General features: G+C 35.5%; 1 protein-coding gene across 1 annotated transcript in view; it reads right to left on the bottom strand.

Moving 5' to 3' along the window:
* Nucleotides 1-16,984, bottom strand: part of LOC150105008 (protein Obscurin-like) — a 790,953-nt gene that overhangs the window by 381,358 nt on the left and 392,611 nt on the right. Inside the window, exons 41-43 of the mRNA XM_090395103.1 lie at nt 13,484-13,601; nt 7,256-7,431; nt 6,928-7,045 (exon numbers count right to left, since the gene is read on the bottom strand). Coding sequence (XP_090251229.1) covers nt 6,928-7,045; nt 7,256-7,431; nt 13,484-13,601 — 412 coding nt within the window. The remainder of the gene's footprint in view (nt 1-6,927; nt 7,046-7,255; nt 7,432-13,483; nt 13,602-16,984) is intronic.

Here is a 16,984-nt window from a genome sequence, read left to right as displayed (position 1 = left end):
TTCATTCAGAGCTTTTTACATAATTGTTTTTCATAGGTACCAAGAAGATTTGTTAATATATGAATCTATGATAATGTGTTTTTTTTTTTTATTCTGAGCCAATCAGTGAATTCATGCAAAGCTAGATATGGATTTATTGTGATAAATGTTTCATAACCATAAAATTGTTAAGGAGGAACTTTTCATTTTCTACTGATACATTCAACTGACAGTTCATTATCAAATGCTTTTGAATAGTCTACAGAGCAAACAAAAAGATGAGTATCTTTCAGAACTGAATTCATTTTTTTTTTCATTTATCACACATTTTTTTAATAATAGTCATGGATTATTCCTCCAAATACAGTAATTTCATGTTCCTGTATTTGGATGAATAATCCATGACTATTTACACATTGTATCTAGACAATATGCAAAAGCTGTAGCCTATAAAGGAGATAAGAAATTTACAGAAGTGTTCATTTGAACTTTGTCTGCCAAACAATGAATAGATGGATTATGTTAATAGCATTTCCAAAGGGAAAATAACAATCAGTTGTCAATTGTAAAAAAAAAAAAATCACATTTGATGTCTGTTGACACCATACCTCACTTGGTTTTGGCAATGATGTCTTCTGCTAGAATAAATGGTAGGGTCGCAGATTCCCTTTCCACACAAAGTTTGTAGGACAATCACAAACATCCACGCCTATGGCAGGATTCGAACCCACAGCTTCTTGGCTGGAGAGTGGACACGCTAACCACTCGGCCAACCAGTTGTAAGAAAATGTGTTATTCATGATATTGCACAGAAATTAAGCATTCTCAAGTGTCCAGACAGGCCACTGAAATCAAGAGTTATGATCAGGCAGTCCTGAAATACTGACTGACAGGAGCTGATGTTTCTTGAGACAGTTGGTTACCTCTTCTTGCCAGAGAGAGAGAGAGAGAGAAACCCTAGAGGATTGTTTTAAGATGTGAACAGTCATAAGCAATTTTGAAAGTGTTTCCATGATATGGAGAGAGGTCCATGTAATGAATTATCACAGAGGAGCTACAGGCCATAAGCCTTTTTTTTACAGAACAATGAAAATGCCTTGTTGACTGGCACAGGATGAAGCAGAGAACCATGACTGTGGAGTAATGAAGTCAGTCTAGTAGAGTTACAAATCATAACATGCTCCTTCTTCCAGTTTGATGAGCATATTTAGATATGAATGATGCCTGCAGCATTGTTTTTTTACCTGAATTTTATGTTCATTGATGAAGTCTAGCGATGGTACTTTGATGGAGTTATTTTTCGTGGTACGGATTAGATTTATTAATTAGTGTATGGAATCATGAGCGTTAGACACTACATTGATGTGAAGACAACTGTGCATCCTACATCATTATTGATATATTATGGTTCACACCCAATTATGCCTTCTAATACAATTATCCATGTTGCAAAATAATACTCTAAACATATAGTTAGAAGAGAACAACACAGAATCATTGGGGTGGATAGCAATAAACTCCAACCTAAACTTCACCAAATATCTGTAGGATGAAATGAAAGATTGAAAATCAGGGGAAAGCAAATGTTACCATCCTTTTCATTATTGCAACTTAACGATGCTTTAAAATACTGGAGCACAATACCACCAACTTTCTACTAGCAATTAATACATCTTCCACGATGCATTGATCATTGCCAAAGAAAGGTTGTTTATCTGTTAAGGCTAGATAAGGATTAAAAATAGCATTTAATTCTTCCAATATTTCATCTTGGTTACAGTTACAGTCTCTATAACTGAGTTTTTCTTGAACTGATTTGCTAATTTTTGCTCATACTGCACTATTGTTGTCCTTACCAACTGAGTTACTCTCTTTGCCTGCTCTTTATACTCTTCATGCGAATGATTATTACCATTATTCATCTTGTACTGCCTCCAAAACAAAAGTGTCTTCTTCCAGATTTCATGCTCATTTTCCTCAGTTATCTATTTTACACCTACCTTATTCAGCCATTTGACCTTTGGAATACATTCACACATTAATGCTGTTATGTATTTCTTTGTCAGTTCCCAAACACATTTATTTCCTTTCTGCTCAACTCCTCATTCCATGCTATAGCTCCAAGCTGTCTCCTAAGCTTGTCAAAATCACCAGCCTTGTACTTCCACATATATCCTTTCTTCAAAGAAGTTTTCATATGGCTAGCCACAATTCATGATCACTTCTTGATCACTCTCTGGAACTAGAGGGAAATGCAAAACTCCACTCATAATTACATACTCTGATGAAATGATCAGATCCAAAACTCTTGATCCTCACATGCCCTACTTTACATACTGCCTGAAATAGTTGTCTCTCAAGAACTTGAGAAATTCATTTTCCTTATTCTAAAATGCTATCTCTTCATTCCAATCTATACTGCCATAATAAAATCACCCATAACAATCACCCTTTCCTTGTTCACTCCTGAGTTCAAATACAATTCTTCATCAACACCACCACCACCCTCCACATTCCCTGGCATATAGCAACATCCATCTAAATATTCTTCCTGTCAACTTTCACCTCACACTACACTGATTCAAAACCATTGGCACTATTCCCTCTTTCATGTCTACCTTATGGGGACACGCTGTAATTCTCCTGCTATCATCAGCAGCATCCCTTTCTCCCTTCTTATCCTTTCTATCATCATATCTCCATACTTTCATATTTGTAAATTTAGGGCACAAAAACACACGTGTTGAACAGATTATTTTATTAATTACTAACAAAATAAAACTTGACATTTCGACCCCTGTATCGAGGTCATCATCGGAAGAATACAAGTGTATAAGGAACCAAGCTACATGCTCATGCCCTGTATACCGGTAAACTAAATCTACGTAGTTAATTAATCCTTTTCCCTAGCCTGACCTCTAGTGATAAAAAAAAAATAAAAAAATAAAATAAATAAAAAAAATTTTTAAATCAATCTTTTATCTATTAAATGATTTTTATCTTTTAAATCAATCAATCCATCTAATTGATTGATTTTTCCAATCAATCAATTAGATGGATTGATTGGAAAAAAAAAAGAATATTTTTCCAATCAATTGATTGGAAAAATACCAAGTCCCTACACCGCACCAAAACCTGGTTTGTGAGAAAATTTAAAGAGTCATGTGAAATGCTCAAACACAACCCAAATCTCAACAAAAATGATGGCCTAACCATTTCAAGAATGTGGAGGACCCATCTACAACCTGTATAACAACTTAAACTAGCCATAAAAAATCCCACTACAAGAAGACAACCTGGTGAAGTGTTTGTAACATCCAACAACAACTGAAAGAAATCATATAACAATCAGAACTATCCAGAAGAATATTAATACATGAGGACTTTAGCAGTTTATTGTAGTTGTATTTAATTATTTATTTTATTTTATTTATTTTTATTTTATTATTATTTATTTATGTATTAATAATTTTTTTTTTTTTAATCACTAGGGGTCAGGCTACGGAAAAGGATTAATTAACTATGTAGATTTAGTTTACTGGTATACAGGGCATGAGCATGTAGCTTGGTTCCTTATACACTTGTATTCTTCCAATGATGACCTCGATACAGGGGTCGAAACATCAAGTTTTATTTTGTTAGTAATTAATAAAATAATCTGTTCAACACGTGTGTTTTTGTGTCCCTAAATTTACAAATATGAGTGCTGATCACTGTGTAACCTTAAAAGAAAGAAATATCTCCATACTTTGACTCTATCTCCATAGAGTCAAATCCTCATTCCAGGAGGTCCTTATTCACACACAATACCTCTCCTTGAATGCGTACCAACAAAGCACTTACAACCTACTCTGGAACTATTTACACACTCACCACCCTCCAAGCAAAAAATCTAGTACTACTAACATCTTTACAAGATGTTAGGACTAGATCAAGATGCCATATTACCAGACTGTGTCATTTTTCCATGTCAAATGAAAACTCAAACCAGATGTTTTCATTTCAGGAAAGTACCTTATATGTGTGTTTCTAAACAGACCAAATGGTCCAATGTTGATCAGTGTCTATGAAAGCCACATTCTGTGTTGGAAAGAAGTTTGTTGCTTTCTAAGTAACAGAGAAGGCTTGCATCTTGCAAAGAATGTTGGTCAATAATTGTTTGCTTGTGTTGGATCTTTCTAAGTTTTGGGATGGCAATGAAAATTGACTTATGCCTAGAATCCAGAAGCTCTTCCTATGTAAGTATGCTGTTATATAGGAATAAAGGAGATCCATGGTAGATGATGGAAAGTGCTTTATCATCTCATAATCGATGTTATCAGGACCTACACTGGCATGGACAGAGCAGAACTCTTTTTAGTTACCCCTTAAAGAAAAGGACGATTGTACACCTTTGGAGCATTGGTAGAAAAGTTTAGTCTTTGTTTCTCTCGTTGCTCTTTCAATATTAAGCATTCAGGAGGATAGGAAGCTCTTGTTGAGATTCTAGCAAAATTATTTCCATCTAATTATCTCCTATCTTGCCTTTTATAATAAGGATCAAGATCAGTGGATGAGGGGAAAGGCATATGCTGTTAATTTTCTGAATTATGCAAAGGCATTTCATAGGGTGGTGCACGATAAGCTAATATTTACGTTTCAGCATATGGATTTAGATATTTGGTTAGTCGGTTGGATTGGAAATTGGCTTTCTGATAGACATCCGAGAGAGATGTCTATATAGAGAGAGTAGTATTGGATAGCAGGAAGTTAGAAGTAGAATTCTACTGGGTCCAGTGCTGGGACCTTATGTCAATGACACTGTCACTGGATTATAAGTAGATATGTTATTTGCTGAAGATATGAAGCTTGGGAGGGCTATTAATAATGAGACTAATGTGGTTCTTAATAAGGATTTGAATAAGCTGGAAGAATGTACCAATGAATGGGGATTTCAGCTAAATGTGTGGGTTTGAAATTTGGGATCTGCAGATAAGAGTCTACACTCTGTTGGTGGAACTATAATGAAGTGAAGAATACAACGGGATCTTCAGGTGATGGTAAATGCACATTTGAAGTGTTTGGGAGACATACTGCAATGGTTGCAAAGACAACCAGTATGTCTCCTGAACACTTCAAATGTAGATTTACCATCACCTCAAGATCTCTTGTATTCTTCACTTCATTATAGTTCCACCAACAGAGTGTACAGACTCCCATCTGCAGATCCTAAATTTCAAACCCACACATTTAGCTGTATTTAACTGAAATCCCCATTCATTTATACATTCTTCCAGCTTATTCAAATCCTTATTAAGATTATTCAAATTAAGTAGATATTGAATCCAATATTATTTCAAAGCCGAATATAGAAACTGCAAGTTTTGTGCTAAATATAGAAACTATAAAAGTTTTGGCGACTCCAAGTGTATGCAAACCTTTCATGACAGGGGCAACTCGTAGTAAAGGTGGAGTAAGCTCTGATCGTTATCCTTAGTATTTCCCATAATGTGAAACACATCTCCTAGCAGACATGTATGATGTTATACATTATGGGGGAGTCACTATCCAGTATGTATAACATCATACATATCCTCTAGGAGATGTGTTTTACATTATGGGAAATACTAAGGATAGTGATCAGAGCTTACTCCACCTTTACTACAAGTTGCCGCTGTCATGAAAGGTTTCCTTATGCTTGGATCCACCAAAACTTTTTATAGTTTCTATATTTGGCACGAAACTCTTGTAGTTTCTATATTTGACTTTGAAATAATGTTGGATTCAATATCCACTTAATTTGAATAATTTTGCATCGCCGAAGTGAAACCTTTTTGGCTCTCTTTTTCAGTAATCCTTATTAAGAGCCACATCAGTACTGAGATAGATGGTGCAAATACAGCCCTTATCAGACAACATTTGGACTGGTGTACTCAGATCTGGTCGCAAGAATTCAAAGACAACGAAGAAACTTTAGAGAGGGTACAGTGGCATATAACAAAAAATGATATTGGGACTGCAGAATATTGATTACGAGGATAGACTGAGGGCAGTAATCTGGATTCTAGTGGAAAGGAGATGAAGGGGGTGTGACTGCAGATATTAATTATGAGGATAGCCATAGAGCATATAATCTGGATTCTGGTGGAAAGATGAACGGGTGACATGATTGAGAAACTTAAGCTGTTGAGAGGTATTTAATGGATTGACACTTGAAAGATTTTTCCTATAGTAGAACAAGGGGGGGGGGAAGGAACATGGACATGAGGCCATTCCTTGGAGTTGAGAAAGGAAGTGGTGCGCAAGTAGGTAAGAAGTAAGTTTTTTTAATGGAGAATGGTGAGAACAGGATGCGCTGCCTGCGAAAGAGAGAGAGAGAGAGTGGTAAGAGTGTAGGCAGTAAATGAGATTAAGAAGTGGTGTGATAAAAACTATGTTGTCAAAACCAACACCTCCATGACAATCTTCTTAGTCTTATGACTGCTTTGCAGCTCTGAATAACAATAATAATAATAAGTTCAGTTGTGTTTTTTTTTTTTTTTATCAAGACATTCAAACATCACAGCTTGAAGTCATAGAGGGATATGATCGAAATGTAAACAGTTTAGATATGGTTCAGTCATTACACTCGTACATCTTAATATTTATAGGAGTATGCACAACAGTCTGGAGTTCTAGAAAGTTATTAATAATAATGATGATGATAATAATGAAGCATAAAGTATCAAGCAGGAACACATGCAAGTATATATATATATATACTTCTATTTGTTGCTGCCTGCTGAAAACTATATATAGGGTCAAAAATTGTCAGAGGGTTCTGTACTATTATAATTTATTATTATTAATTTTTGATAACTATCCTGACAAAAAACGCCTTGCAAATTGGAAATTAATTATATTCAGAACGATTTTACTAATTTTACGGAATTGTGCAATAATGAAATCTATACATAAAATAAACATTACCATTTCACAGTTGGTTTTGGTTCTCCAGTAGCTTTCACTGCTAATTTTGCAGAATCTCCTTCATTGAAAGACGCAGGTTCCAATCCTTCAATTATATTTGCTTTTTCTCTAGGTATAGCTGAAATATATATAAATATCAATGAGTAGATGTTAATCAACTATTATATGAAATTTATACCTAAAATCTTCTTATATGAGAAGCCCTTCACATTCCAAAGACAACTTAAGATAAACTGTGTATAAATATTTTATATATGTTGAATAAAACTATGTTTTCTAAAATTATGATTAATTTATTAATAACTTATATAACATGAAAATATAATACCTTTAACATCTACAGGAGCACTGCTCTGTACTTTTCCAGCTGAATTGGTTGCAATAAGTGTATATTTGCCAGCATCTTCAGGATTAACAGAATCAATTTTAAGACATACAGTACCATCAGGTGCTTTAGATATAGCTATATGATCATGTGGCATAAGTTCCTTACCATCCTTCAGCCTAAAATCAAATAAGAGAGAAGGTTACTTTAGCAGTGTTAAGTAAGTAAATTAAAAAATGACCATGGAAGAATAATCTTAATGAATTTGAAAGTGTCAGATGCTGTAGAAATTTGCAGGCCTGGTTGTTCAGCAAGTGGTTAGCATAGCTGCACTCCAACAAACAGTCTGCAGATTAAATTTTGCTGTGAGCATGGATGGTTGTGATCATCTTTAGGTGGAAGATAAAAGTAATTGACCAGTGTAAGACTACCCTACTTACTGGAGGTCTGAAAACAGTTCCATGCTTGGTCTCTAGAGCAAGGTTTCCAGATTATGTAAAATATAATAACAGATAAAATATAATCTCTAGATGCCAAGGGGCAACTGGATGAAAAAATAGTTAGATGAGTTAGATATATTAAAGCTATTACAAGAACTTGACTACAACACCACAGTGAAATTGGATGGGATTGAATTGGCTATGATCTGAGCAGCAGAACACCCTAAAATATACTATCATAAAAAAAGATAGTATGCAGATCACAATAACATTGCATCTTCTTATTCAACTAGTTTAATAATGATTAACCACGTCACCGTCAATATGGATAAAATACATCACTCCTCTACACTTCGTATCCATCATATATTTCAATGTAATATCAATGGTATTACAATTTTAATATGCACTTCACATCCATGGTAACCTGGACATATATATACATCTTGGCCATTGGGTGGTTAAAAGAGAGATACAAATATTTTCTGAAATGTATCACTTTAGATCATCTGTATGAGTAAAGAAAATTGATTAGATTTAAAAACATCAAATATTATATGTGCACAACAGTTGGCTAATCAACTGTTTGTTTATTATTCAACCTACATAGACTCCTAAGAGTCTGTGGGAGACCCAAACTATTAACCTAATATTTATCATACCTCTCCTCGACACCATTAATAGACAAAGAAGCACTCACAATTGACTCAGGCAACCCATTCCATTCATTCACCACTCTCTAAGCAAAAAATCTAGTCCTCGCACCCTTGCTAACTACACTCTCTTACCCAAATCCAGGGATGACCTCTTGTCCTCTAGCCAAGTACTGAAATATTTCATTTTTATTAATTATTATTAATTAAATATTCATCCTATAAAACCCCTTAAGTAACTTAAATGTTTCTATCATATCACCTCTTTTTTTCTTCCTTTTTTTTTGCCTATCGACCAACTTTTGCCGTCCACATGATGGAAGAGATTTGCTGTCTGAGGTAGTAGTGCATTGTATATGAGGGGAGCATTAGCTCAGAAGAGAAAAGTCACTAGTGTTGTGTTCTAATGATCTGTTTGAACACAACACTAGTGACTTTTCTCTTCTGAGCTAATGCTCCCCTCATATACAATGCACTACTACTTCAGACAGCAAATCTCTTCCATCATGTGGACGGCAAAAGTTGGTTGATAGGCAAAAAAAAAAAGAAGAAAATTGCTGTTTTCTTTATTATTATTATTATCATTAACATTTGACCTCCGTAGAGTCAGAGACTCATCATGGGTGGTACACACATTGCACACACTGCTCATCCAAATGTGCTTTAAACTGATTCAATGTGTCTACACCCACAACACACTCAGGCAATGCATTCCACTCACCAACCATTCTCCATGCAAAGAACCTACTCCTCATTCCTCTGCTCACACCCTCCTTATACAGTTTCCAGCAATGGCCTCTTGTTCTACACCCCTCTCCCATTCTATGAAAAATCTCCTCCATATCAACCCAATAACAGCTCCTGACTAGCTTTGGTGTCTCGATCATATCTCCCCTCTTCCTTGTATTCACGAGGCTTTGCAAATTACATTCTCTCAATCTGTCCTTATACTCCATATTCCAAAAACCAGTGACCAACTTTGTGAATCTTCTCTGAACCATTTCCAACATATCCTCATCACCACAAAAACCCAGCAGCCAAATCTGCACAATAATCCATATAAGGCCTAATCAATTCCTTATACAATGGCATCCTAGTCTCTCTATTTCTGCATGTCAGGGTTCTCTGCATCATTGCCATTATCCGATTTGATGTCTTCACAACTTGTGCAATCTGGTCCCTGAATTTCAGGTCCTTGTCCACCATCACTCCTGGACCTCTCATCTCCTCTACCTCTATTAAAGTTTCCCTACCAAGTGTTTACTTTGCATTCCATTGTTACTTTCCAAATCTCAAAACCTTACACTTTGCAACACTAGTGTAACTGGTAGTTCCACTTACCTGCCCAATCATGCAATCTATTCAAGTCCTCTTGTAAGGCCATAAGATCCACTTGACTCTGCATTGCTCTTCCCAATTTTGCATCATCTGCAAACAGCTGCATATCACTAGTCAAACCTATCCTAATGTCATTAACATATATACTGAACAACAATAGGCCCAGAACTGTTTCCTGTGCACACCACTAGAGACCTTTCTCTTTCAGGATACTGCTCTCCCATATAAAACTTTCTGATACCTATCTGACATCCATTCACTGATCTAACTCAGAAGTCTGTTATCCCATCTGTTTCAATCTATTTAATAGTTTGTCGTGTGGCAGTCTATCAAAAGCCTTTGCAAAATCTAAGTACATTACTGAATATGCATCTCCCCTGTCCAAGGTATTTGTCACCTTGTTATAGTGAAACATGATCTGCCCTTAACATATCCCCATGCTGATAACCACAGAGAATACTGCTGTTATCAACTGATTTCTGTATATATAATACTTCTCACAAATCTCTCCAGTAACTTTGCCACCAGCCTATAATCTGAAGCTACAGCCTTATCACCACCTTTATGTAGTGGAAAAATTTTACCCTCCTTCCACTCCCTTGGAACCTGTGCTGTTGTAAGACTTTTATTAAACAAACATGCCAATATCCTGGAACATTCCCTTAAGATGTGTGGTGATATGGCATCAAATCCTATCACCTTATTGACATCAAGGCTATTTATTTCCTCAAATACCTATGCTCGCTCACAAATAAGTCATCTCCTTTACACTTAATTGCCTCACGATTCCACCCTGATCAGTATGAAATACTCTTATAAATTGATCACTGAATACTTCAACAATGTCTTCTTCTGCAGTTGCCATTCTACCACTTTCATCCATTAACTTCATCTTATCATGATCATACTTCCTTTCACTTTCTACATATCTAAAAAAAATTCTAGGGTTTTTATTTGGCTGATTTGCCAATTTCTACTCATACTGCACTTTTGTTTTCCTTAATAACTGAGTCACTCTTCTGGCTTGTTCTTTATATTCTTCATGTGATTCATCATTACCAATATTCTTCTTGTACTTCATCCAAAATACTTTCTTTTTCTAGATTTCATGCTTAAGCTCCACATTCATCCATTTTACATCTACCCTATTCAGCCTTTAGGCCTTCAGAATACATTCACACATTGATGCTGTTATTTATTTCTTCATCAATTCCCATGCAGCATTTATTTTCTTACTGCTTAACTCCTCGTTCCATGTTATAGCTCCAAGCCGTATCCTAATCTTGTCATAATCACCAGTCTAATAATTCCACATATATATATCCTTTCCTCACAAGAGTCTGCATATGACTAGCAATAACACAGGTGATTACTTCATGATCACCTTCACCAATTGGAGGAAAGTGGGAAACCCCTCTCACAATTACATCCTCTGATGAAATGATCAGATCTGGAACTCTCGTCCTCCTTTATGTGCTGCCTGAAATAGTTATCTCACGAGAACTCGAAAAATTCGTTTTCCTTATTCCCAAATGCTGTCTCTTCATTCCAATCTTCTTCATCGATCTCCTCATGCCTGAGGACTCGTGCCATTGGCAACAATGTTTCTCCTCCAAGGAAAGTCTTGAGATCCTTTGGATTTGATCTATTCGTCTTGCTCTTGGTCTTCCTTTCCTGACTTTACCTCCTAGTTTTCCTTGCATGATTTCCTTCTCGATGTTATCACCATCTTGTTGTGATATATGACCAAAATATTGAAATATCTTCTTGTTGAGTATGTTACTTAATCTCTTTTTGATATTTAATTGATTGAGAATACTGACATTGGGTCTTTTATCCATCCATGGACATTCAACATCCTTCTCCAGCATCATTTCAAAACTGTCAAGTGACTCTTTGTCCCTCTTACCAAGTGTCCATGATTCTGCACCATAGAAAACGATTGAGAAAACAAGAGTTTCACTAGTTTATGTTTGGTAGCGTTAGAAATATTTCAATTGCCTTTAATGTTCCACTTTTTCTAAGTTAATGTTATGAGTAGATGAGAGGTATCTACTCATTACATGATCTAATATAATATAACATGAAGGGCAGAGAAATAAGACCATATACTTGGTCTTATTTCTGTTAATTTTAAGTCCATATTTAACGCTTTCCCACTCTTCCGATAATGACATCAGTTCCCTTTCATTACTGGCTATAAGCACAGTATCATCTGCATATCTGAGGTTGTTTATCTTCTTACCTGTAATTGAGATACCACCTTTCCATCTATCAAGAGCTTTTCTCATTATGAATTCCAATCTATACCACTATAATTAAAATCACTCATAATAATTACCCTTCCTTTTCAACTTGTTTAATCATTTCTTCATCACCACCCTACACATTCCCAGGCTTATAACAACATCATTATGTGCTAATGATATTGTGAAAAGTTTAACAAAATAAGGTTTTAAAATTCAGGAAGCAAAGAGAGGGTGCAGAGCATAGAAGTGGTGGAGATATATTAGAGGAAGCAGGGGGATCCAGGAGTGATGGTGAATAAGCACCTAAAATTTTGGATACATATTGCTAAAATTGTGAGGCCAGCACAGTGGATTCTGACTACAATGCATAGAACAGTGATGTGTAGAAGTAAAGAGATTATGGTTCCATTATATGAAACTTTGATCAGACCACATATAGTTTCTTGTGCACAGATTTAGTCACCTGGTTTTCAAAAGGATGAGAAGATATTGGATAAGGTCCAGAGATGATTGACTAAGGTGGTTTCTTATCTTTGGAATGTTAAGTATGAAGAAAGATTGAGAAAATGCAATTTACAAAGTTCAGATAGGAGGAGAGATGTGATTGCAACATATAAGTTGGTAAGAGTTATTATTAGATTAATGTGGATGAGGTTTTTCATAGAATGGAGGAGAGATGGGGGAGAACAAAAGACCATCTTCATCACCTGCTAATGCTGTAAAATAAAAGCATTAGCAGGTGATGAATAGTAGGTTTTTTTGTATGGGGAGTGGTAGGTGACTGGAATGCATTGCATGAAAATATTGGAGTGCAAAGCGGATGAATACATTTAATGCATGGCATGATAAACTGTGTGTGTGTAACAATCAAACTTTCCATGATGTCTTATGGCTCCACGGAGTTCCAGTAATAATAATAATAATACTGTAAACCTTTACTGTAGTTAAGGTGCATTGTTTTAATAAGTCTAACCTGAAGATACCACTTAAGATTTTTATTATTTATTATAGCAATTTGGAACTTGTAATTCTTCTGCTGAAGGTAATCATTGCACTAAGCTTTAAAAAACTATCATATTATTATTATTACCCAAACTCCCATTGAAGTCAAAGACTCATCTAGGAGGGCCTTTTATCAAACACACAGCTCATCTGACACTTTCTCTCTCTCTCTCTCTCTCTCTCTCTCTCTCTCTCTCACACACACACACACACACACACACACACACACAAATCATATCTTGATGATCTAGTATTATTTTATTAGATGTTATATAGCAGAATAATAAATCATTTTATCTCAGTATATTCTAAAAAAAAACTAAAACAAGAAGACACATGCAAATGAAAGAGATTACAACTACAAAACAAATAAAAAATATATTGCAAATGAAATTACTTTAAATAACCAGAGTAGTTGGACAAAAAAGTAATGCTTTTTTTGTCCTTAAATAGCATTTAGACATATCTATAGCATCTGAACTTCATTTAATTTAAGCTTGAAAATTCCATATATACATTATGATGTCTATTACAATAATTTTCTCTTACCATTTTGCAGAGAATGGTTGTCCATCGATTTTAGCTTCCAGCTTTAAAGGTTGTCCTTCTAGCAAGTTGCATTTTTCAAGCTGTTTGGTAAATTTTGGTTCTTTTAGTTCTGATATAGCTAGAAGGGCAGAAAAAAAGACAATGCACAAAATATTCATTTCAAAATCTAGTGATCTGATAATAAAAACAACACTTAGACTATTGTTCTCAGATCTGGTCCCCAGGATTTGAAGGGGATAAATTAACTGTGGAAAGGGTACAAAGGCGGATAATAAAGATGGCGTTAGGACTGTACAATGTTAGTTATGAGGATTGGCTGAGAGAGTGTGGACTACAGAGTTTGGTGGATAGAAGAAGGAGAGGTGATATGATAGAGACTTTTAAACTGTTGAGAGGTGGTTATAGGGTTGACACTGAGGAATTCCTTCCCTTGATTGAACAGTGGGAAGGAGTCATGACAAGGGGCCATCCCTGGAAGTTACGAAAGGAAACTGTGAGAAAGAGGGTGAGGAGTGGGTTCTTTGCATGGAGGGTGATTGAACCATGGAATGCATTGCCTGATGGAGTGGTGAGATCGAGAACAGTCAATGCGTTTAAGGAGTGGTATGATAGACTTTGTGTTTCCTAGGAGGGACCTCCCTCGATGAGTCTTGATAGACTTGTGTTTCTTAGAAAGGACCTCCCACGATGAGTCTTTTGACTCCATGGAGGCCTGAATAATAATAATAATAATAATAATAATTATATGAAATGTAGTTCTTCTGAAGATATGAATCAGTAGGCTATGAATATTCTGCAAAAATGCTAATATTACAAAAAGAACTGAGAATTATTTCAGTAATTTAATGCGATCTCAATATTTGGTCAACTCTAACAACAGCAAACATTGACCTCACTATAATAAACTATCAAGAATAAGTCCTCAAAGCACCAATGCTATTCTAAAGGAAACTGACTACAAATCATTTGTCAACTTGTCAATTTACAAAATAAGGGGCCTTTGCAATGGTATATGCCTTATCCTCATTCACTGCTTTTGTTACTTCATTTTAAAAGATAATTACTAAAACAAACTCACACAATCCCTCAAGAAGTCCAAATTTCAGTTCCCTTAGTTTTGCATACTGCTTCCTCTGCTCAGATTAAACTGTGTGGTTGTAGTCTCCTGTAATAATCACTCACTTTGCTCCTACTAAACTAATTTGCATAAATATTTCCAGCTCATCACCATCTAATTTCCTGGTTTATAGCATCCCACTAAATATCTTATCTATAAACTTCTATTTCATACCATATACTCTCAGAGCTATAAATGTTATTTCCACTTTGATTCTCTGCCCTGAGAGGGCACAATTCCTCTCTTACCCAAGTAACACTTTACCACTGTTTTACCTTCCCTACCTTGCCAAAATATGGCATGCTCTTTGATTTCTACCTCTGTCAAAACATCCTCAGTTAATCAAGTTTCACTGATACCATCAATATTCAGACCGACTGAAAAAATCAATGCCACAAGTCATTCCCTTTCTAATGCTCCAAGCATTTATATACAGAAACCTCAGCACATTGCCAGTATTAATATAGATATTATTACTCAGCACATACTCCATTTGACTTTACAGTATAATACACACCCTCTCGTTTCTCAAACCACTATCACCATGAGGCCATTCCTGTTACATTCCATCCTTGCAATTCTAATGTCTCTTCTCTAACACTCGCCTACCTAAAAAACAACAGTTTTTCCAAATACTTGCATCTTTCTGTGTTCAAAGATAATCCATCTCTTGCACACAGCTCCCTTCTATCATTAAATGTACTCCAGATATTCCAGACCTCACTTCCTACACATTTTTGCCATCATCTCATTCATTATCAGTTCTATTCATAACAAATGCTGTTTATCTATAGATCTGTTAACTATCATATATTTATATTTATGATATAACTAGATTTTTTTTATGCTGGTGATCATGCAAAAAGTTCTTATAGGCAAGAATTAGAGGAATTTTTTGAGAGAAGGAAGGGAATATGACATAAAGAAAAAGGAAAAACTAGTTCCTTCTTGGAGATTGAAACAGCACATTAGGAAACGAATGCAAGACATACCAAACTGACTTAGGAAATTTTGAAGAAGAGAGCAAAGCTACACTCAGCTAATAATAACAGTAAGCGCCTACTATATTTTTGTTAGAGACATGAACTGTTATTAGTAACACCATCTGCCAACATCAAGATGTACATATATTCACATGGAAAGAACACACAAGAAATAAGAAGGGTGTTATGAATATGTTTTTGATAGTGATATCTTCACACTGCTATAATAGAGTATACAGAGGATTTGAAATGGAAAGTAATCAGTATTAATTTTCAGCAGGACAAAAATGAGCATTATATTGAAAAGAAAAATTTATACTCAAGTTTTAAAAAGAATCATGGTCAAGAAGCTTTTGGATGTGAACTACAGACTGAAATATACACATTATTATTATTATTATTATTATCCTAGGACCACATGTCAAAGATTCATCAAGGAGGTCCCTTGGTCATATACAGCTCATCATATCATTTATTTTGTATGGGATTCCCTCCTTTCCTCCTCTGTCTCTTAGGATGGGTTGAGTCCTCCTAATGAGGGATTAAATATGTATATTATGACTTTAGATCCATGTGTGTTCACAGGGCAGGTTTACCTATTCTGAAGGAAAAAAACTCTCTACCTCCATATGAGACCAGCTAACTCACCTTAAGTTGAAAGAATCCACATAAAGGTTCCTCATGTCATGGACGGTAATTGAACCTAGGTCTTTCTGACCTTTGGTCAGAAAGACCTAGGTTCAATTACCATCCTCTGTTGCTCAGTTGGTATCAACTGAGCAATGGAGGCTCTTCATCATACCATGCCTTAAACACATTCAAATTCCCTGCAGACACTACACTCAGTGGCAAAGCATTCCAATCATTCACAACCCTCAATGCAAAAATCCTGCTTTATACTCCCTTTCTCATATCCTCCTCATAAAGCTTCCAGGAATAACCTCTTGTTATCCTCTGATCTCCTATCATTTTATGAAAAACCACTTCAATGTTAATCCTACAGCAATCGCTTACCAACTTTTAGGTCTCTATCACATCATTCCTTTTCCTCCTATCCATTAGGCTCTGTAAATTGCATCTTCTCAACCTTTCCTGGTATTTGAGGAAAGGTTGAGAAGCAACTTTTGTAGTAAGCGAATGACTAAAGTAGTAAACTACCTTAGTCAATCTGGATGCTCTGGACCCTTTCCAACATCTCTTCATCCTTTTGAAAGCCAGGTGACCAAATCTGTGCAGAGTAGTCCATATGTGGCCTAATCAAGACCTTATACAATGGATAAAGAATCTCCTTACTTTTACAAGTCAGTCTCCTCCACATCATTCCCAGAATTTATTATGTTGTCCTCACAATTTTTGAAATATGGCTTCTAAATTTTAGATCCTCATCCACCATCACCCCAA

Source organism: Typopeltis vanoorti, chromosome 7, assembly GCF_054136105.1.
Source record: "Typopeltis vanoorti isolate ZY-2024b chromosome 7, IOZ_Tvanoo_1.0, whole genome shotgun sequence".
NCBI classification, from domain to species: domain Eukaryota; kingdom Metazoa; phylum Arthropoda; class Arachnida; order Uropygi; family Thelyphonidae; genus Typopeltis; species Typopeltis vanoorti.
Note: the sequence above shows the minus strand (reverse complement) of the source record. Positions and strands in the feature narration are given on the sequence as shown.